General features: G+C 36.4%; 2 protein-coding genes across 4 annotated transcripts; both read right to left on the bottom strand.

Moving 5' to 3' along the window:
• Positions 1-4,126: 4,126 nt before the first annotated feature.
• Positions 4,127-16,780, bottom strand: LOC103707758 (Signal recognition particle, SRP9/SRP14 subunit). Of its 2 annotated transcripts, none has more exons than XM_039128233.2 (4): positions 16,642-16,780; positions 15,500-15,593; positions 15,272-15,381; positions 4,127-4,673 (listed from the first exon to the last, which is right to left on the bottom strand). In XM_039128233.2, exons 1-4 carry the CDS (start codon positions 16,642-16,644, stop codon positions 4,488-4,490), a joined length of 393 nt encoding a protein of 130 aa, XP_038984161.1. In that variant the 5' UTR covers positions 16,645-16,780; the 3' UTR covers positions 4,127-4,487. The 2 variants fall into 2 exon arrangements, with proteins under 2 accessions (XP_038984161.1, XP_088563050.1); XM_088706924.1 differs by lacking the exon at positions 16,642-16,780 and having other exon boundaries at positions 4,127-4,348; positions 4,487-4,673.
• Positions 16,781-19,012: 2,232 nt separating this feature from the next.
• Positions 19,013-23,896, bottom strand: LOC103707759 (bacterial trigger factor). Of its 2 annotated transcripts, XM_008792380.4 has the most exons (8): positions 23,738-23,896; positions 22,505-22,611; positions 21,829-21,872; positions 21,653-21,735; positions 21,339-21,447; positions 20,825-20,838; positions 19,684-19,785; positions 19,013-19,224 (listed from the first exon to the last, which is right to left on the bottom strand). In XM_008792380.4, exons 1-8 carry the CDS (start codon positions 23,828-23,830, stop codon positions 19,090-19,092), a joined length of 687 nt encoding a protein of 228 aa, XP_008790602.2. In that variant the 5' UTR covers positions 23,831-23,896; the 3' UTR covers positions 19,013-19,089. The 2 variants fall into 2 exon arrangements, with proteins under 2 accessions (XP_008790602.2, XP_008790603.2); XM_008792381.3 differs by lacking the exon at positions 19,684-19,785.
• Between the last annotated feature and the right edge of the window lie 55 nt (positions 23,897-23,951).

The following is a 23,951-nucleotide window of genomic DNA, read 5'->3' on the forward strand; positions in this document are numbered from 1 at the left end:
CAACCTTGTAATAAAGTACGTGTTGCATTTTTCAAATTAGTCCAGATCAGATTGTGAATTTGATCCAGTTTGCGTCAATACTTCTTATTCAAAATTCAAGAGGCTTCCACCTCTTGACACATAAGGTAGTTGATGTGAATCTTACATGCAATATTTTGAATGAGAAAGCTGAAAAGACATTCGTCATCGAACTTTATACACCCTAGTAAGAAAGTGTGTTACATTTTTTAAATTAGACCAAATCGTATTCTAAATTTGATCTAGTTTGCGTCAACACATACTTTTCACAGTAGTTTATTGTGGAAGGTAACATATTCGTGCCATCATGCTATTGAAAATCTTCTGATTGGGACCATGAGTAACAATCAAGGCTTCTCACACCCTATACATTGAAGTCCAAATCCGCTCATCGACACATCAAGGCCACATAGAAGGTATTATAATAATAATATGCATGTCAGTGAGAAAGCACACATTTAGTTCTTGTTAGAAAGCAAGCGTATCAAGTATTGCTTTTTGTAGCCAAAGATTGTCCAAGAACTTGTCAAGCTTTGCAAACTTCTTCAAGTCTATATACTCTCCAAGGTTGCTGCCGGGAAAGCACCCAAAGTCCATCCTTTCAATATTTCAAATCAAATGCCTTGACCTCAGAGGTCGATTTAGTCATGATGCAATCTCTTTTCTTTGTGAAAGTAGTCATCAAGTAATATTTTCAGGTGGCACTCTCAACTAAACATTCTAAACTTGGGCTCCCTCTCTCCTACAATTCAAACACCAGTGGCCACGGTCAATTCAAAGTTAAACAAAATGTCCAAAAAACCCACATTCTCTCAAGCCCTCTCCCCTCTTTCTTTCCCTTCACTCCGCTATATAAGACCAGGGGTATCTTTGTCATATGGGCATCAAGTACACGTAGGCTCCCGTGACTCCAAGCGCCGGGTCACCCCCTCGTTTTCCTAATGTCTGACCGTTTCAAAAACCCTGGTCAACACGAAAACCTGAATGCCTCTTCCCATACAAAGCATTGAACGAGGCCTCACCGAAGACCAAGTAAAAAAAAACCCACCCACCACCCCTTATAAATACTCATCCATGCAGCCAAATCCACAAGAAGCATTCCTACCTGAAGTTCTCAAAAGGAAGTTCATAGTGTTTGCGAACAACCTCTCGCGACCTTCATCTCTCCTCCTGAAACCTCTATTAATTGCTTCTCTTCTTTCCGACTTCCAAAATAAGCTGAACGGAGCGATGTATTTCCGAAGGAGCTGCGCTCTCTTGTTCGTCGTTTTCGTTGTGATGGTTGCGGTGACGAGCGTGCCAGGGGCCGAAGCGGCGAGGCCGGCACCGGACTGCTTCGACGGGGCAGATGGCTACTTGCCATACCAGAGCATGCTCGAGAAGGCGCAAGCAGCCATGGCGACGTGGATGGAGATGCTGCCGTCCGGACCTAGCCCCAAAGGCCCTGGCCATTAGATAGCCCGGACCAGCGAATAAGGCAATTGTATTCACAGCAATCATATATGTGAACATATACATATCGGCATATACACAACCATGTAAAAGGATACGTGATTGATACATACAAGTTTATACATTTTTTCTGTTGAGAATTCAATTCATACTTCATAGGTGATTCCTTATTACCAGGATTTTTCCATATAGATATGGATATTTTTATTTTCTTTTTTTTTTTAGAGGGAGGGAGGGAGGGAGGGAGAAGGAGAGTAATGTTTATTTTCTTTTTGTATTTTCTTTGAACACTTGATGTTTTTAATTGGAAATATCAGAATATAAGCGAACAGGCCATTGATCAGAGAAAGCACTGTGTGATTCTTTTTCTTCTTGCATTCGGTAGTTGGTGGATAGAAGGATCACCTCATGAGTTCACACGGTTTATTTGTCATCATGCCTTGCAACCACCGTGCTCCGCCACGTGCATGGGAACGGCTTAATACACGGTGCCGGAGTTAAAGTTGCTTGGATTTTGCATGAACCTTTGCTTAGGTTGCTTCGACTTACTCTTTAATGCGGGGACTAGATATGGTTTAAAGTATTTACTCTAATACAAAGCTTTCCCTGTGAAGAACATCGTTTAGCGGATCGATCGCAGCTTTTGGCTACAGAATTTTTCATCTAATATTTCAAGATTCAATTATTAAAATAAAAAAAAAGAAACGCCAGAACCACAACAGAAGAAAAAATGTTTTATTTATTCAAACCATAATAAATAAATCAACTTTTAATATGAACAAGCCAACCGGCACAGAAAACTTTATCAGCTAAAGGTTAGGCTGCCGCTGCGAGTTCCTGAACGTTTTGGTTTTTTATCATACAAAACGAGTTTTAGACATGATACATGTGGTTGAAAAAATTTATGGCCGGGATTTCCACCAAAGGGCCGGCGGACCACAGATTTTTCTGTTTTCCGGGGCCTGCAAAAATTTTATTATTAAAATGCCTAGGAAAGAAAGATGTTGTTGAAGCTGGCCTAGGTTAAGAAAGATGCTGAGAGCTTCTTTTCTTTTTCTTTTTCTTTTTTTGTGTGGTAAAAACGACTACTCATTCGTATAAGTCTAACATGAGTACAACCAGCCACATGACGGGAAAAGAAAGACAACAAAGCAAAAGGAGCATCTGAAGCAGACGTCCACAAAAAATCCCTAGAATGCCGGATCACGAAAGAGGCGACCCAGTCAGCGCCCTGTTCACCTCCCTGAACACGTGATTTGCCTGAAAGCCTGTCATCAGCTAAGCCATCCTACGAGTCTCCCGTATAAGAAGGTGACCATCACCATACCTGTCCGCCTCCTAGATCCAGTCGATCACCACCGCAGAATCTCCCTCAAAGTATGTGGCGAATATACTAGTATTTGTCATGTACAGTGCACGTGATCATTTAATAAAGAGAAATAAGCATTTGATCCTTTTCATCGTAGAGTTCACGTAATCGGAGGGGAGACAAGAAATATAGGTGGAAAATTCGTGCTTTGAGTTATCGTGCTTAGAATGATCATGGACCTGCCATCAGATGTACCTGCTGGACATGAATCCAAAAGTCTGCCATGCATTACATCCTGCCCCAGTAGGAACCTTTTTGTTTCTATTTCACTGCCTAAACCGCACAACCTAATCTTAATTTTAAGGTCTTGATAATGATATACCATACCGATCTGAAGGAATATTGATACTCAATATAGGTAGTATACCAACACTCGATATATCAAAAAAATTTCGTACTGTATTGTATCATACTATGCTAGTATGGCACCAATACGGAATACAATATCGAGACGGTAAATCATGATCCTGGTGAATTAAGTAAGATAAAATTTAAGTGGTCTTGTTTTCTCCAAAGAACGAGCCCAATCTCATCATCATCTGTTTTTATACCAAACGACCCCGGGCAACTCTCGGCCGGATCTTTTTCTTTCGTCGTGATAGACGTTGGGTTCAAACGGAGGATGTCGTTTGGTTTTGCATGGTATTAGTTTGAAGTATGCAGGATTTATACTCTGCCCAGATTGGTGATTGGATTATTTTTGGTATGTATACCTAACCCATAGGTCTTATCTTCTAGGTTGATTACATCCACGACAAATCGCGTAGGGGCAAGATGAACGCTAAAACGACTCTTTAACTAGGGCACCCAAATTTGGGACTGCTTGATATAATGGAACCATAAAAGGGTGCCTGGCAGAATGCTGGTTTTAAATAAGATTTAGATACGCATGCATCGTAAAGGTTGGCTATGGAACACATTTTATGCTCCCAGGTCTGACTTCTGGTCCTTTATCTTAAGCTTTAGATTTGGAAAGATCGCACTGCCTATTTGAATATGACACAAATTTAATTTGCGGCTTGTTTTATCATTCATCAAGCATTTATAAAAACTAAAAACACCCTTTTTCGTTGATGCACTAGCAGCTATATAATGGAAAATATCGAGCTCTGATCAGGTCAGACAACTAGAGCATAGCCTCATTCAAATTCCATCACCACAGCACAGAAGGCAGCACCCAACTTGCCAAGTGAGTCCTGCTAATATTAACTTCCAGCGTTGGAATTAGCTTCAGTCCAAAGACCAAATTGCAGAGATTGGCGGCATCCACTCAACCGAGGATTCATGTGCAAGAAACCAAACAGTAATAACATTGTAGTCAACCAAGAGCAGTATTACAAATTGTATCCACCTAGAAACTGGGGATGAAGAGAAAGGTATTGGAAGCTATTTGCTGAAAATCCTGTCGGCATTTCGGATTTTAGTCGAACTATAATTGAACAAGGGAACATGCAAATTCCTCACAAATGAAGGTCTAAATCTCACCTCTATCCAATATTCACAGTTTACCTTATGCCCATGCAAAACAGCAACCAAGAAAAATCAAATGAATGGGCATTTCTCAGATTCTCATCCAGTGAAACATGAGGATTTCAAGCAGGTAAGATCTGCTGTCAATCAAAACTAACATAAGAATATGAAATGTACCTCAAAGTGGGGGCTTCGTAGGCAGTGGCTTCTTCGACGACCCGGGATTCTTTGATGACGCTGGCTTCTGTTCAACCTCAGCAGTCCTTTTCTTGTCCTTTCTTTCCCTCTTCTTCAATGCATTCATGTGAGCTTTAAGGACTGTTGCATAAGAAGCTTGGAATTTCTGGTGATCCTTTGCAGAGAGCTAGATCATGTATTCCAATGACGAGGAAACATAAGTGAACAAGCATTACTTGAATAATATTTTAAGATAACATAAGTGAACAAGCATTACTTGCATAATTTTCTAAGATATATTTTCCCCTGTGCATTCTAATTTTTCAGTAACGAAAAAGAAAACTACTAATAATAAGCGTATCCAAATGTTCACAAGTGAAACATTTAAAACTAAAATTAAAAGATAGTTTTGGCAGAAAAATTTATAAAGCAACGTCAAATAAACCATGAAAGAATTTTGGGTTGGGTTGTTGTTGGGGTGGAAGCGGAAATTCTGAACCTGCTCCCTCTAACCCAAAGTTAAGGAGGTTAACAAAGTTATGTCCTAAAATATGTGGCGAATGAAATTATCCTCCAAGCTCACTATAATATATCACCCTGATTACAAAACCAGACTGCAATTAAAGATATTATGCACCCGATGATGCAATTGCCAGAACGTCAGCATGATGAAGACAGACTACACAAAATGACAATTAAGCTGTAAAAAACAATCGGCAAGCAATAAAATTGAGAAATTTTCAAGAAAAAAAAAACTTAGATGGGATTTTTTTTCTTTTAACTACAACTAATACATTTCCACAATCTAACCAGTAAGAACTACCAAACTATCGTCATTCACTTTGTTTCAATTTTTCTGTCTCCTATATTTCTCAACCTTGCTGACATCTCAAAATTCCTGATATGCCTTGCAAAAGCAACCAGACAACCCATGCTCATACACTGTTCATTGCACGAGCAAAGCTTTCACCAAATATCCATCATTGTAGCAGAAGGTTCATTGAGCTTCACAGAAGCTCGTGAAACAACTCAAGGCTGAGAAACTGTGACCCACAACTTTAGCAGATGCATATATGGTGATAGTGCATCTCTTCAACATCTCCGGTTCTGAGGCATGTGAAAGTGATGCTTCCGCTAGGTTTCTACGAAGGTAACTAAATGTACTTTTCCAACTCTCTGTTAGAGAGTCTAATCAACAGTTTTAACCAGATCCCACGCTCAATCATATGAGCAGCATTTTTCCACACCGACCAAAGTGAACCAGTAAATTTGTTTTTTCCTGGACAAAAGCATATGGTATCTTGCAGGTTAGAGCAGGAAATTTCAAAATCAATTTCCATAATCTGTATCCATCTTTTCAAACAGAAGAGTAGACTCCATTAGAGAAAATCCTGGCTGTGACAAAACATGTTTTAGTTGATTGGCCTACCAAAACGAAACAAAGAAAACAGTGGGGGTCCTGTTTCAGTTTAGTATACAACTTTGATTCGGTTTCAGATGTATGCACCTAGATTCCATCCATTTATATCGGGATAGTAACTATAAAATATAACAATTATAATAAGACAGGCACCCATTGTGACTAGCCACAGTTCCAAGTCTTTAAAGATGGCTATTAAGCTTATATTTTATATATAATAACATATGCATTTCAACAGATACAACATTAATTGAAAACACAGATTGCAAACTCGGATGACAATATTTTTTGTGCAATTAGTGCACTTTATACTCGAAAACTACATTAACTTGGCTACAATTATATATCCACGTAATATATGTAAGCATATGTATATTGTATGTTACATTTTAATAATTTCCTAAATTTCTTCGTTTCTTGAAACTTGAGTTAGGTCACTTTTCAGGTCTCCATCTGTATCCACATGAAATGAAAAGTTAGAAGTTTTGACTCGAAGGATTGATAGAAAACTGCTCTCTTCTGCTCCTTGACCAACAAGCCTTATCTACTGAAAGAGCTTGCATATGATCTATCAGAACTTGACAAGGTTAAGTCAATTTCTCAACCAGAAGCCACGCCCTAAAATCTAAATTGGTGCTCAAATTGTGCTCAAGGCAACTTTAGGCAAGAGAGGACCTACCACTAAACAAAATAAGCCAGCTGGAGCATTGGAAACCTGCACTTTAAGCTCATGCAATCTCTTTTCAATACTAATTTTCCACGTCATCATTGTATTTGCAGTGCTACTTTTTCCATATTTTTGTACCAGCCTCAGCATATTTTGGTCAACCTGTTCAAAACAATTGGCACCTATACCAATTGCCAAAGTGTCAAAGGTCCTGAAAAGTCCAGCATTCCAATCTATAAATAGCCTAACAATGGGCCACTTTGATACAATAAAGTTATATAGCCATAACCATAACCATCAAGTTTTGTCCCAATTATAGGATCAGTTTTATGAATGCCTATCTGCAAGATTAGTATTTAGGGCTGCCTCGGATGTTACTTCAAGTTTTTCATATCCTTTCTCGTATACTTAATCCATGGTATCTAGGCCTTGACCTCCCCTTCCTATATTCTTCAGTGAAAACTTCCCCCTCTTATTAGAGCTCCCTCTGATGAATCCTTATTCACAAGCTTTGTCCAATTATATAGGGTCAATTTTATGAACCCTTATCGCAAAATTAGTAGTTAGGGCTGCCCCTGATATTAATTCAAGCTTTTTCATATCCTTTCTCATATACTTCATCCATCGCATCTAGGCCTTGACCTCCTCTTCCTACATTCTTCAACAAAAACTTGCCCCTTCTTATTAGAGCTCCCTCAAATCTCCATTGCATGTCCATATGCTCTCAAATGATTTCCATCACCTTGTCCTTAATTTATACAATTCCTATGACTCATCTAGTATAATTTCTTTCTTACTTGATGCATCTTAGTTTTACCACACATCCATCTCAACATTCTCATTTCTGCTACATTCAACTTGTTCTATTGAACCCTCCTTATTGTCCAACCTTTTGAACCATGCAACATTGCAAGCACTGTTGCAGTTCTATAAAATCTTCCTTTAAGTCGCCAAGGTATACATCAATCACATAACACCCTAGAAGAACCTCTTAACTTCACCCAACCAACCTAAGTTCTATTACTTATCTTTATCTATCTCTTCACAATTTTGTATAATAGATCCCAAAAGTAAAAACTGATCATTTCGGTATCTCTTGACCCTGAATCTTGATTAAGGGCTCATCATTTCTATATTTACTAACATTGCATTCTATATACTCTATCTTTATTCTATTGAATTTTAAACTCGTATCCTCAAAAGCCCTTTTACCCAAATCCAATTTATCACAACAAAAGTATATACAAATGTAAACGTATAAAATTACCAGAATAAATTGATCATAAAAATGGTTTAACTATTAATTGATCCTTTACTTTAGAAAATTTTTGCCCATGGCATCACATAAATGAAAACAAACAAAGAGATATAGCACTTCACCCCAAGTGGCAATGCACATTTAGGGTAATTATTTTAGCACTCAAATTAGTCACACATTGGAACACCCCAAAAGATCATGCCCAGTTTGAAACTTTAGCTGATGTAAGTAAGACACTGTTTTTGGTGTCAAGAAATGTCATATTGTATCAAGAATCCACAACCAACAACCCATAAACAGGTCAAGTAACCACCAAGCTTGGTGTGGAATCGTTTGAAGGAAGCATGGTTATAACCCTCCGAAGAAACACTGGAAAAATAAAAATATAAACATTGTGGTAGTACCATGTATTAGTTTCATAGAATTATTACAAATTGTTTATCTGTTACCTTTACAATAGGCACAAATATGATTACAAGCTGATACATCATGTAGTATACATACTAGCTATGTAAAACAAGTATATATTAATTAGAGTATATCCCTAACACAAAGTTGCTCAATAACTACCAGGAACATCAATACAAAAAATGCTTACCAACTCAAAATGTAAATGATAAGGGAAGAATGAATCTTTAATAACCACAGAATAACTCCTAAATAACATGTAGCTATTCAGTGGCATGAAAAATTAAATACATATCAAATGGTTGTCCATTTATACCATGTTCAATCGACCACTTATTCAGAACACACAACTTGTAGACCCCATGTAACTCCATGTCAAACAGAACCACAGCTTAATTTGTAACACATGGTGTAGACTATTACTTGTGTGACAATTTCTAGGCAAGTTTACTAGGATAGGCAAAAAAACAGACCTTCATAACTCCAAAAATAACAGGAAACAGTTTTATCAGTGATCTTATCTGGATCAACATAATCAAGTGCTGTAAATTAGCAAGTAGTCCTTTTTGTCAAGTTATAAATAGTGTTCTATCTTCTTTTGTAGCTTGGTTGTGGCTTTAAGTCTAGTATTCTCTGTGATGGTGGTTTAAGATGGTTTCTCTAGATGTCTTAGGTGTGGTTCGGTCTAAGCTCTAAACTGTTTAGAGTTGATGGGTTTTGTGCGAAGTTGGAGGGTTTGTTAGGTTTCAACTTTTTTCCTCGAGCTTGGACAGGTATTAATTGCACATTAAGATTTTCTTAGTATGAATACATAGAGGTATATTAAGCCTTTCTGCCAACATGGACGGATCTCTAAAAAAGATAGAACATATAGTATCTTAAATTCCTATATTTAATAATCTATTATGCTTCTTGGAACATGTGAAAGGTAAAAATACAAACTTTCATAAGATAACACTACCACCAAATAGAGGCCCCTCCAAAAGACCCACCATGTTTTCCTCTTCAAAGTTAATTCCCTATCCACCAAGAAGTTGCACAATTGTTAAGTACCTAATATTTGTCCTGGAAAAGGTCACACATAAAAAGAGCTCTGAATAGATTATTAGCGTTCAATCATCCTTCCATGCATTCCATATATAAACATGATATTCAAGAATTCATGTCCTAAATGGTACTGGTGTATCCCATGGGTACCATATGTTGAGGAAGAAAATGGTACCTAGCACGAGTTTAGGACACCAGTTCTCCTAATTGTCTTAACCATTCTGGTTGCATCCCAACAATTAGGATGCATCGAGCCACTCAAGATAAATCAGAAATTTTTTTTATCTTTTCCTTTTATTCTTATTATTAATGATTTTTTCAGTCCATCTTGACCATACCATCCCATCCCAATTCTTGAACTGTCCTAGAAGTAAATTAAGATAGGGCCCGATACTGAGAAGTAAACCTCTGATATCACCTTTTTCCTTTGTTTTGCAAGTACAACTTTTCATTAAAAAAAATGCCTTCGGAATTTCTCACTTAGAGAAAAAAAAACTATCACCTTGATAACTTGTACATACTAGCTATACCGCCTGAGAATAGTCTCATATATAAGTAAATTAACACAAAAATGTCTTCCAATATATTATAGTAGTTTCCACTGGATGAAAACTTAGTGTCCTTAGATTAAAGAAAAATAACCCATAGTTGCATAACAAAAAAAAAGCACCAATAGTCACAATCGATGATGTAGTCTATACTCATAAGCTGATTCCTATAGTAATTGTGAAGGGGTACAGAGTAGAGTTGTATAACTATAGCCAGCATACCACATAAGTTGATCAATTAAAATGTTTGTGGTCTAAGTAATATATTTTGTTCTATTGTTATAAAATAAATCAAAGGTTTTAATATTTCAAAACACAAGTTTTAAGCAAATCTGTTTTTATTTGGTGAGTAGTTAGTTTTAAAATTTTTGTACTAAGAAGGTCAGGGAGTTACGTTGGAGTTTTGGTTTAAATAGCATACAGATAACATATGATTCAAAAAACACAAAAAAAAAACAAATCCAAAATTTTATTTGAAACTCCTTTGCAACTTTTTGATTTCTCTCCTAAAATCTATAGGAAGTGATAATAACATTAACTAAGGTTGCTTGATGCCTATAAAAGATCCGCCTACAAGCTTACTTGCCATAAGTGACTTAAGGACAGTCTATTTGTAGTGGTTGGCTGCTCGTAAGTCACAAACATGCAAGCAAGTAGAGATGTAGCATGACACTTTGTTGCAGCATCTAGACTTGCACCAAAATCAGATGTGCATCAAGTCATGGGCACAACAAGTTGGAAGGAAGTTCGGTTGCACCATGCATCCCCCAGTATGTTGCATCACCACAGGCTTAAGGTCCCAAACAACCCCATCCCCCAACTTCTTATAGAACATATTTGACAATCACCTTTGTTCAATCCTCCAGTGAGAATGCTCCATTCCAGCAATCTAACTCCACTTGCAACATTTGATCACTTTTTTCAGTCTCAAGGTGCCCCTTCATTCCCTCAAACGTGAACAAAAGATAATATGAGAAAAATAAGGAGGGAAGAACAGAAGAATAAAAAGGAAGTAGCAGCATGCGACAACACATCTTCCAGGCTTTCTACATCTAAAAAAGTGCACCCTCCACTCCCACTCAGAAAGTACATAATCATTCCACTTTGGACTAGCATAGGATGGATGCATGGCTGTTGATATAGAAGTCCATTTAAAACAGAAAGGATGAAGGATGTTTGATGGAGTTGGGATTTGCAGAATCTTGTACCCATATGGAGATAACTAGTCAATGTGCCACATTGTTGACATTCTTGTCCAAGAGATATGAGAACGCCAATTAAACTTATTAAAATTATCACATGCTTGTTCAGAATTTGGGACAGAAGACCTCATTTTCGATTCTTCAATGACCATGCTCCTTTTTTCAATGTTCCCCCCCTTAACTACCTAAGTTTGCTCCTTTTCTCCAACAATCTTAAGGTGTTCCTTTACCATCTGCCCATCTGCCTCTCCCTTTCTCCCCCCTTCAGCAACTCCAGCAAGTAAAGTGGGTGTTCAGTGAGATCCTAGGAAACTAAACGACATCTCCCCTGGTTTCAGGTGCTGATTATAAGGCTTAGCTCATAACCAATGAAACCCTAAGCAGCCCCCTCTCTCCTTCTTTCACTATCTCTTTCTCCCTCTTTCATTACTCTTGTGGTCATATTTGCAGGGTATTCCAAGCAGCAGGCCAGACCCTACCCCCAAGTGCTAATTCAACACCCTAAGCCTAGCACAAATCCAAACCCGCCCCTCTCTCTTTGTGGTTCTTCAGCAGCCATAGATCTAATCCATGTCAACCTTCTTTATGGGAAAAATTGACCAAATGATCTCTGAATATGATCATTCAATCTCTCAGCGGTGATCTTGTGCTATGATCTATGAGCATGACCTTATGATCTCATTCAAAGACAAACATTGTTTAGGAATCCCAAATTTTTCTGATTGATCTGTTAATATATGATTTTTCTGTAAAAAACTATATTATTTTTTATGGTAATGATCCATACATGTTGATCTCTTTAATCTGAAAATGATATCAATATAGTTTTCTGTTCTCATCTGTACAGGTTTGCGTGTTGGGTGCTGGTGTGTATCTAAGTGTCAGATCATTTCAATAACTACAATTGCTTCTTTTAGAGTTGTGTCTAAAGAGTCATACCAATGTCCATGTTTAAATGTCAGGTGTACATACTTTCGGCTAAATTAAAGGATCCAGGTAACATAGGTTCTCTCTGAAATTGTTATGATCTTTTAACATCATTTATGTGACATGCAATTGTTATGACCTCTGTTCATTCTTGTCCATGCTTTGTCAATGTATGGGAGCTATGCATTGTTCTCATGATTTTGTTGTTCTCATAATCCGATCTATTGATATGCTTCTTTTTTTTTTTTTACTTTCTTACAAATTTTTCATGCTTGGGTTTTTCTAGGCTAATTTAAGATTCATACTTGTATAATGTATAATCTTGTGATATGGTTTTGTTGTTCATATCAGTTTGTGTTTTTAGGTTTATCTTGCTCGTTCATTTTATTTCCGTTGCACATATAAGCCTTAGAACATGCTTCCTAGAAACTATTTTGCTGGTGGCTATGATAATTTAATTTAAATCTTGAAGGACCACAACTAAGATAGCCTTCCTAATAAGGTATGCAAACATTTTGTCTCATACATGAGCTTATCCAATCCATTATTATGGAATGGCAGAATGTAGCAGCAGTGCATTTTGAATCATGCACCCTGCGCCACATTGATACTATGGTTTACATGCAATTGAAGGTTTGACTGGCTATTACTAATATGGGTTATCCATTATAGCTAATGAAGGTTACCTCATAATCAAAGTTAAGAATGATTTAACTTTTAGCAAATAATTTGGGAAATGAAAAGCTATGACAATTCTAAAATAGAAATATTACAAAGATCTCTTCATGTTGCAGACAAGGACTAGGAAAGGATATAAATCTAACTTGTGGGCAGAGAAAGATCTGATATTTTGATTACAATTGTCTACGGATCTGATTTGTATGTTCATATTATCCTATTGATGTTTGGAATCAAACATACTTGGAGGGCATCTAATTTTGGTCAAGGTATGTAATGCATGGACTCCTACTCCTTGCATACACGATCGTATTTACATCAGGTTTAAATTAAACTTTATACAAGACTTCCCTCCATAAATCACAGCTCATATCTTGATTTAAACTGTAGCTTGGAAATCCTTCCAAAACTCTTCCTCCAAGTCCAATTAAATCAATCTCAAAATGACATCCAACCACGCACTTCCTAAAGATCATTGATTTGAGACAAATAATTACTGTCAAAATCTAGAAAAGGTGATGAGGGTGGTTGTTGATGCAATTTATTTATACTTTTACAGCACTGATATTACACTGATATGTCCGTACGGTGTGGTATGAAATTTTTCAGTATATCAAGTGTCGGTATGCCATCTATACCAGGTACCAGTACCAAACCGGTACGTTGCGGTACATCCCAAATGGCCCGGTTCAAGCTAGGGCGAACCATGAAAAAGATTCAAATGAAACAAGAGCAAGTAGAGCAATACAACTAGATAAGAGAGAAGAACATACACATGAAAGAGTTTTCTGCATCCTCTCTTTAAATCATATAAAATCCTTACCCAAGGAAAATCATACCCTAGTTAAAAAAAAATTAAATAAGATCCATAATCATTCCTTAGAATACAAAAGACAAGAAAGTACATGAAGAATGAGACAACTAAACAATAAATGCATGCATGTATGTGTATAAAAGTTTAGTTGTATCCAGTATCCACCGAGCCGACTAAACCGGTGTACCGGTGGGCTCCGGTACCGGTTGAAACCGGTGCCGAACCAGAACAAAAAAAAAAAAGTCGACGCGCGCGCGTCCATGTTTTAGCCACTCTATGGCATTAATTGCCCCACGCGGCCCCGCGTGGGTTCGCGCTCACGCGCGGTGCCGCGTGGGCTCGCTGCCTTGTGCGAGTCCCAGCACGCGGGCGTGGGAAAACCATGCGAGCGCAGGGAACCACGCAGGATCGAGATTCCTGCACATGGAATCGCGCTCGGGACGAGCGATTCCCTGCTCGCGGGCGTGCAAAATATTTTTTTTTCTTTTTTTTCTTCTCTTCTTCCTCCTCCTTCCCGAACCCTCTCCTCCTCTTCTTTCTTCCCCTCTCTCCTCCTTCTCCTCTCTTCCCCCTTCTCCCGCAAGCAAGGAACCGTTGGGAGGGGCGCGCGCGTCTGGATGCTCAGGAGGGGGTCGGCCCGAGGTACGTCAAACCGTCCTCTTCTTCCTCCTCCTCTTCCTCTTCTTCTTCCTCCTCTTCCTCTTCTTCTTCCTCTTCTTTCTTCTTCCCTGCTCGATTCCAGCCCTGAACCGTTTTATGTGGTTGTACCGTACCGGTGGGGGTCGGTACCGGTACAGTACGTACTGAGCTGACCGGTACGGGCCAATTCAGCAGACCTTGGTTGCATCCTTGTATACATAAGAATATATTTGTCTGTGATCCGAGCTAGTATCTTAAAGATTGCAAGGCCATCTGCAATTTCGAAGTTAATTCTATCCTAATACATACAAGCATATGTTTGTGTCTGATCCAGGCCGGTTTTTTAACTGGCTTAGAAGGCCATTTGCAATTTTGAGGCCCTCGATTCAAATTTAAGTTACCCTTGTTAACAAAATATTTTTCGTACATCTATATCTAATCATTTTCCTTAGAAGAAAGTGATAGCAGCATTTAGCAGTGTATTATAAGTAGTCCTTTAAAATCTCTCCCTAAAAGAAGTAATAAAAAACTGTAAAATCGATAGGAAAAACATAGGGCTTTGTAATGTCATCTACATGTAACATTCAATTGTACGATGCATGACAATGCATTTTGTGCATTTTTAGAACCCAATGCATGCATACAAAAACAAAATTTTGCAAGATTTCAATAATTCAACTATACATACATCATAACAGTTAAAAGCTAATTTGCCCAACGAGATTGTCCTAATTTAAGTGACATCAATTTGTGTGATTATAAAATTCAAACTAGCACAAATTTACAGACAAGCTTATGAAGCCCACTATTGGTACTCTTCAGAGGGCTAAACAATAATTAGCACTATACAAGCTCTAAAAAATTATCCAAATTCCTGACATGACATAATCATATTCTCTCAGGAGGAATATTAATTTTTCACAAAACCAATCCATAGAAAAGAAAAGGTGTAAGTTATTGTCAAGTATGAAAAATAAAACAACATAAAAAAATGGTGTGATCATAGAGAGCCAACATAAGTTATTTTGTACAATAGCATGACCATATAGAAGCATACAAACAAAAGAAACTAATATTAAAGCACAGGCATCTCACATCTAGCATTATAAATTGTATTGAACAAGTAAAAAAAAATGAGGTGAAAAGTTGAAAAGAAAAATGATTAGCTGCGACCTACCGAAGTGGCGATGGTCTTTTTGCCATCAGTAGCACGAACAAGGCATCTGTATTCAATTGCTTCTCCTTCAGTCTCCATTTTCTTACGCTTTGCCTTGCTTTTCATAGATGCTAATAAACCAAACAAGCAAAAAACTAATAAGGTCCAAAATAGGAGATAACATTCATTACCAAGATTATATATATGAACAGAAGGAGAAGAAAGAAAGAAAGAAAGAAAGAAACTTACAGTGCTTGAGGGTGACCCACACAGAACCCTTCTCTTGGTTCCGCTCATACATACTTGTAAGCTCATTGAGAAATGGGTCTGGCTGTAGATAAACCTGAAACAGGAGAAGTTGTAAACAGAAAAGTCAAAAAAAGAAAAGAAATTAGAATAGCAGTGCATTCCTTGCAATCAACAAGAAACGGCTAGGAAGCATGACCATCTAACAATGATAAGCTTAATAGAGTTGACCTATTAGCACCATAGGATGATTAAACTAATAGAGAACTTAGGAAGTGGTTTCACAAAGTTTGTAACATCACAGAAAGACAGACCAAAGTATATAGGTATATAAGCAATTTGAAGAGATCCATTTAGAGCCCCAAAAGAGGGGGAAAGAGAACGAAGGTCACAAGGTTTCTATTGCTTAACAAAACTAGGACCTTAAGAGTGATGAAATTGAAGAAGGTACCAAGTGAAAAAGTTATGTAATACTGTTGAACAGAAAATTGGGAGAAAAGAAAAACAAAGACTCCTTGACGCATCGTACATTCACAAATAAACAAATAACTGCAAAAAAAATTCTTGCTAAGTTTATGAAGAAAAATACAACTCACAAAATATACATGCTTCTTGTCAATTAGAATTGGAAAAAAAAAACACAAGGACAAGAAAAAGAAAAGAACACGCAGAAAAGGATTTCTAAAACTAACAAGACTATGACGTAGAAAGAACAAGCACCAAAACCACAACGCGGTTTTTGATTCATAGAGAAACTTAAAAGAATCTACAAGAAAAGCAAGACCTAAAATCACTTTTGCATTCGAGTAATTAACTTCGAAACTCATCGAAAGATAGCATTATCTCGAATCGAAGATCGTATGGCGCAAGGAAAACAGAAACCCCCAAAAAATAAGGCGAAGAAAGAAAAGGTCGATAGATTTACAAAGAAATCGGAATCCCACATGGATCCATGCTATCAAACGCGAGTAGCATCCAATAACAAAGATTAACGAAACTGTGAAAGAAGTCCAAAATCCCCCACGGATCCTTGCGATCAAACGCAGATTGGATCAACACGAAGACAACACGAAATCGAGGATTCGTTGAACGAATTTGATAAGAATGGAGAGCAAATGGATCGTAGGAGAAGATCGGAATGGTACCATATCGAAGGAATTCGATCTGTCTCTCAGAACGGAAGCGGAGAAGGACCCAATCGCGCTTCGCCTCTTGTCTCTATTACTCTTCTAAGACCTCGCAGGACTTAGCTTTCAAGTGGTCTCGGGAATCGGGATATGTTGTCCTGCGGAACGCGCGGATTTATGGGGTTACGATCATCTGAGCTTTCACAGATGGCTTATTTTAACCAAACAATACTCGCAGCTATTTCCAAATTTTTACAAGCATTGGCCACCACATGCAACATTTTTTTTTTATATATAGTTGTAAGGTAAGTTCATCTCATTTGCGAGGTAAGTTCATCTTTTGCATGATATTTTGACACATTACCCATTTATTGTTTAAAAAATCGCTTATATATAAAAATAGATCTTGACACTATATAATTAAACTGGTTTTCATAGAAAATATTTCATAACTGCTTTTTTTTATTCTCCTTTCTAGTTTTGTAATGTGATTCAGACTTGGTGACAAACAACTCATTTAATTTTGTACCATTCATTTGTCTTTTGGAGCAAATTAATGATTGATCGTATCTATTGATCCCTGATTTTTGTAATAGATCAGGTTTATGATAATGGGTTTATTCTTCACCAGTGATTATCAAGAAAACTATAATTTATATGCTTAGAAAAGGTAAATAGCAATCATAATGCCTTAAAGTGTGGTATTTTTTATTAAACTAGATGATAAGTTTGATCTGAAGTATTTGAATTAAACTATATGATAGTTTGATCTCTAAAAATAAATGATTGCAAGAGGATTTGGAAATCACAAGGCCTACATAGAGCCATGCATTTAAAGATGCAACAAGCATCAGTTTGTATGTATCAAGAATTATGTGTAATTGAGTTGTCTTGGCTATATTCTATTTGAAAGGCTGCAAGTAGAAATGCTGTGAGTTTATTAGCATTGTTTAGTTGAATGCAGCTATAAAAGATAAAATTATCTTACGAATAAAATAATTAAACTACCTCCAAATTTTATTTATCATCATTTAGTGATATTTCTGTATTTACTAATAGTTGCTCAAAATTTATTAACTATTTTGTCACTAATATATATTAAAGCTTAAAAATCAACATTAGAGTTATGGAAATACTAAATTTGCATGGGAACAAAGTTAGAGAAAGGGACAAAATAGCCCTATGCTAAAGAGAGAGTTGGGTGAGATATGGGGACAAAAAAGAGGAAGGTAGAGCAGATGATGGGGATGGGAGAGAGAGGGAGAATTTAAGCAAACAGAAGAAACAGAGGAAGAGCAGAAGAAGGGAAAGCGCCCTTGTGAGATGCAAGGTGAGAAAGTAATAAAAGAGAGAGGGGAAAATGAATTAGAGAAACAGAAGTAGGAAAGGTAGTATGGAGAGAGAAAAGAAACGTAGGGTTCGTTGTAACAAAACAAGGCAGAGAGGTTCAATGGACTATTATTCCACTAAAATGTGCACCTCAAATCTTATTGATCGACTATACTCCTCTCAAAACAAGAAAATATCTAAATTTCTTAATTCCAAATTCATTAATGAAATATCTCAATTGAAGATCTACATCTCTGTCTATATCAATAAAAATCCTAAAAAGCCAAAACCACACATTTTAATGGTCTTCAATTTATGCATCAAGCAGATGAAAAAATAAATAATTAAAATCATATAAGATCATATTCTATTATAATGTATGCACTATAATTTATTGATTTTCAATTGTACATGTTTTAACATATGTAAATCATAATTAATAAGATAGATTTTCAGTTTGAATACCATTTTTTATGTTTTAACACACTAGTACAATAAAAACCATCCATGTCCATATCCATATAATGCATAAATTAGAGAACATAAAATATAATGTTTAATTTTTAGTAATGTAGATCATGATTTATATATCTCAATATTGACTTTGGTAACGAGAGAAATAAGATACCGATAGATACCCTCTTCTCTAGAAAAGCATAATATCTCTCTATATATATCATTTTAAATAAATAATACTTTATTTGTATCTTAAGTAAGTAAAGCTTACAATAAGATAACTGCATACTTTATAAATAATGATAGCTTTTAGTTCCCAACTCAGTCAATCTTTCACCAAATGCAAATTTGTGAGATTTGGAGATTTATATTGGCTGTACAATTTGGGCTTGCATGCAATACAACAAACTGGTTGATTTTAAGTGGGAACAGAATCACAACTAGACTTCTGATCCAGTCCTATTAAAATCTGCCACATACACGTTGTAGGAATTACCTATTTACTTGAGTTGTAAAGGATCTGCTGCCATTCTTCACTCAAAAGGCGCCTTTACAGAGCTGGAAGCATAAGTCTACTAACAGCACCACATTGCCAGCAGAAAAATTATCAAAGGAGCAGGTGAGATTCATTCAAAAAATAAGACTGGTCTCTCTTTAATACACTGAATATGCAAAAACAAATCAAAATTTGGTTGAGTTGATTTCTTGAAGTTGCAAAATTGCATCAAAGCTGAAATCTATCCCGGGTTGGAACGTTGCTTCAAGCTCTTCAAAACTCTGTTCAACTTTCAGATCTTTGGTGACCTTCAAGCCTTCCTGGATCATTAATGAAAAAGGGAAAGCAGATACATAAGATCATATATGAGAACAATATATTGACATAAGGCAGGGTTAACATGATCAAGAAAATAAAAACAAAAATCAAACCATCCAGCAGTTCAAAAAATGAGATAACAAAAGTAATATCAGGCACCTTCTAACGGATAAGTCACGTTTGCATAACAAAACTTGGACAAACCACCAGCTTCAAGGAAGTTAGTGATCTTAATTTTGTGATTACAATTTCTAAATTTTATCAGGCTATCACTAGTACAGAATTAGTAGTCCACATATTCTATCTAAGATGAGCCCATGTTCATTATTTTATAGTTCTATATATGATCATCTAACAATGAAAATATAGACTGACATTAATTAAATTAATGTTAGAAATACTTTGACATTTTTAGTAGTTCTGCACAATGAAATTTGCAAGATCAGGAGGGTCATTGCCACCTTCTCGACATATTCAGCAACAGCGGAGTTGATGATTTTTTTAATAGACTCCTTGTTAACTTTGGAGGGTCCAATGATGTGCAAGAGAATATCTTTGGGTATCTGCCATGAATATAGAGCAAAGGATAAGTTAAAAGACATATCCTCATCATACACAACTATGAAGTATGAAGAAAGCCTTGGTACATCAATGCCAATTCATGGATCCATCCAGAGAGAATTACCACCAGATTCAAAGACATATATCATTTTGTGGAAAGAGAAGCACAGAAAACTCCAGGGAATATGGTTTCCACTTTTTAGCCAAGGCCCTCCTTACCAAGAGATGTCATCCCCTGATATGAGTGCAATTTACGTATAGAACGGGAAAATGGTGACAATGGGTGGGTTCCTTATTGTATTGCGTCAATTGAACACAACAAATTCTTATGAAAAACATTTTCCAAGACATTATAGAGAGTATCAAAATATGCCATCTAACTAAATATTAAATATCAGTCCACATTTTGTAATTAAAACCAAGGTGTAAATCAGGCAGAGTATAAGATGATGGCCTGCTTTTTGTCTTTCAATTCCCTCTTCTTTTGTATTGTTTTTTGAAACAGGTGATGAAGAAAGAAGAACCTGACATTCCATTGCCAGAGCATATGCCACAAATATGGCCAATATCAGATGAGGGTAATAAAATTTCTAGTGATCTTGTTCTGCAGTATCACTCAATTTGAAAGTTAACTAAGCAGCAGTCATCCATTTTTATACAAAATAAAGTCAATAATATTGAGCACTATTCTCAGAAATGGATGGGTGCAGAGTTTACATATCATTCACTCTTTAAGGAAATTATCTCCTTCACAACCTCTTGTTTACAGATTATTTACCTAGGCTCTTAGCAATATATTTTAATAAGTAGAGAGATTTTTTTTCTGTTTTACAGATATAACAACTCAATTCTTTGATGTCAACTAATAAATCCAAGATAAATTGCCTTCATATTAGGGATATCCAAGGACATCATGATCCACTATGTTTCAAAGCCAAAAGAAAAAGGGAGGAGGGGAAATCATTTTTCTTTCATAGAGATGGGACTGTCGGCTAGTACAATTGTTTGCATGCAATAAAATGATTCATAATGAGAACTTACATCTGGAGTTTTCCCTGCATCGACCGAGTTGTCCACCGAGCAATAAAAAATGTAAACCAATAGGAATAAATGTCAGTTCTTTCTTCTATGTAAAACATTCTAATCAATGATAAAAACAACGTAAATGAAGCAGTGAAAGCGGAAACGCAAAATATGCATAGAAAATAATGTTTTTTTAGATATAACTTAACACAAGTGCCATGAGTTATAAATGGTGCCATAAGGTACCAAAAGAGCAGCTAAAATTGATGCATATTAGAAATTCTTGCAACATGTTTGGTTTCTAGCAAATCTATATTTTTTTTTAAAAAAAAGAAAGAAACAACTATATCATTTCTTAGTTTTCATAAATGGTGTGAGCAACTTGCATGCAAATCTGTCAAACTTATCACTTATAACTATTCCTACCATTGGTTCACCAAATCATGAAGTTAGGAGCATCCTATGACTAATTGATTGTTTAAGATTTGGCATAGGGAAGTATGAAAATAAATTCTAAACAGAATTGATGTACCTCCTTTCACTCTCCGAAATCCGGGAATTGGTTGTGCAGCAGCAACTAACTTCGAGAAAACATCATCAAAGATGGCCTGTGTCTCTGCACCAGACACCTCAACTCTCATCTGCATGGTAAGTACATAATATCAGATCCTAGTTAAAATATTAAAACCTCTTTCTGAGGTCCCAAACAGATAAATCAACCAGGTAAATAACTCGAACAATTTGTACAAATCAATAAGCTCAATAAGCTATCTACCTTCATATATATAAAGAAAATTTATTCACAGAAAATAAAAATGTTTCAAAGAAAGAACCACCATTTTTTACCTTTATCTCTCCATCCCCAGTGGTATTAGCAGCAATTGTGAAGTCTTCAAAATCAGTCACAGAATCACCAAGATTTTCCAAACCTAAATCCAATAAATGGTATCTAGGCCAGTGATGCTGAATTTATACAAAATTGAGAGAGTAGGGTAAGAGAAGAGAGCATAATGGAATTTGACCTGGAGATACTGCATGAATTGCACAGAAAATTTTGTGGCTGAATCTGCACAGCGAATGTTTAAGTCCAAATAATCAAAAAAGGATCTATCATAGTAAATCTGGAAGGCTAATTTGAAAATGAGAATTAAAGAAAGATAATAGATTAGATTGTTCTTTACTGATTTACAAAGAGAGTGCATGTAAACAACTGCTTATTGGATGCTCTTTACTAACGTACAAGAAAAAGATGAAATAGGCATAAAGATGACATGTATATGGGGTAAAATTTTTGAGAGATCTTAATAATTGTCCCCCATCAACTCCCTGATTGATTGATATCTTTGACTGCTAGAATTGATTAAGCTTCTCCTTGACGGGGGCTATTTTCATGATTCTCAATGGACAAAATCTATGTCCAATATTATGGTGTGAATGTGAATAATTTAATTAGATAGATGGCCTATATGACTCTTCTTCTATAACATGAATGAGAGAATGTCGTGGAGACCACAGACAATCATTAAAATGAGCTACAATTAGCAAAAACTAAGCATACAGTTCTGCTAAGGAAAAGTAAAATATATAAATGCATTCTTCAAAAAGGAAATGTGGAAGTGTTCCATTATACATGAAATTACAAGAATCCTATTTCTATATTGAATAGCATGAAGGAACTAGTTCACAAACAATTCTCACCTTTTAGAGTTTTTTTGAGCAACATTTGACATATGAAAAGACGTGCCCATTCTGCGAGGGAATCGAACTCGAGTATGAAAGTCTATTCTTTCCTTTTGACTCATTACCTGCACAGGGATCCAATCATACTCATAGCTAAAAGAATAAATTATGTCATTTATTTGTTAAACACAAAAAGAATTGATAAATTAAATGTTCATACCACTTTAATATCATCAATAGAAAATTTCATAGGGAGATGAAACAACCAACTTGTGTTATTAAGTACTGAAACCTTTTCTTACCTGATATGTCCTCCATACTTGTTCCTAGAAAACATTACTTTCTATAAGTCTATAACCATTCGGTCATCTCAGATACTGCATAAAACCATCTCATGTACTTCATAAAACTATCTGTGCAGTGTGGATTAAAGCATGCTCCCTGAACATAAAGAGTATTGCAGAAATCGTTTATTTCTCCTCTCCTGATGTATCTATCTTATTTTAGAGGCGCTTCTTTCTTAATGCACCATACTGACGGCACACCAGTCCTAAAATGTTATTAAATGAAGTCCTTATCAGCTGAAGGCTTCGGTACTTTTAACTGTGCAATCTTTTTTCCCTTTTAAAATGGAGGTTTAATCATGTAGATTAAGAGCCATAGATTTATGATAAACAGTGTCTTGAGAAATAAGTGTCACATCATTATTTTCCCCATGCCCATGCTCTAATATCTAGAAGTACTCTAACTTGGATTGCAGTACAGGAATTAACTTGCAAGCTGCAACCAAAATTAGCAGCGAAAAAAGTCTAAAAATAAGTGTAGAAGAAATTAATGATTTACAATTTGTCTTACACATGGAAACTTCCCACCTCTATATTACAACCAGAGTAAGTAGACTGGCCAGTTGACAATAAACAAGACTCTCCTGCCAATATAACATCATCGAAAAACTTAACTTCAAAAAGCATCACAGTGGCTTGCAATCCCCCATACAAATTGCCAAACCTACTACATACCGTGACCATAGATTCCTTTATAATGACCCAATTATAATATTTGAAACCTCGGAGCACTATAAGAATCAGTAAAATGATCATAAGACGAAAAAGGTATAACATCAAAAGGGTTTTAGTTCTTAACCCATGATTATAAGTGTCTGAAGTTGGGGCCAACGAAAGGGTTGAAAAGATGCAATTGAATCATCAACGATTCGAAAGAAAAACTGGGATTTTGAGACCATTTTCTCACCTCTGGATTCAAACGCATGACCAGGGTTTTAACGGCTACATCCATTCCGCTCGCTCGTCTCCCCTCCCCAAAGGCCCACGCCTCCGCTCCCATCAGCAGCTTATAGCCTTTGTTCCAGTGTTCCACCGGATCTATTTAGTAGGATCGCGTCTCCGCCCATGATTGATAAATATACACCCTCTGTTAGCTAAAGTACTCCCCGTGTTTCTCTCCT

The sequence above is a fragment of the Phoenix dactylifera genome, chromosome 11 (genome assembly GCF_051530095.1).
Source record: "Phoenix dactylifera cultivar Ajwa chromosome 11, Ajwa_hap1_PhDact_Kaust_v1.1, whole genome shotgun sequence".
NCBI classification, from domain to species: domain Eukaryota; kingdom Viridiplantae; phylum Streptophyta; class Magnoliopsida; order Arecales; family Arecaceae; genus Phoenix; species Phoenix dactylifera.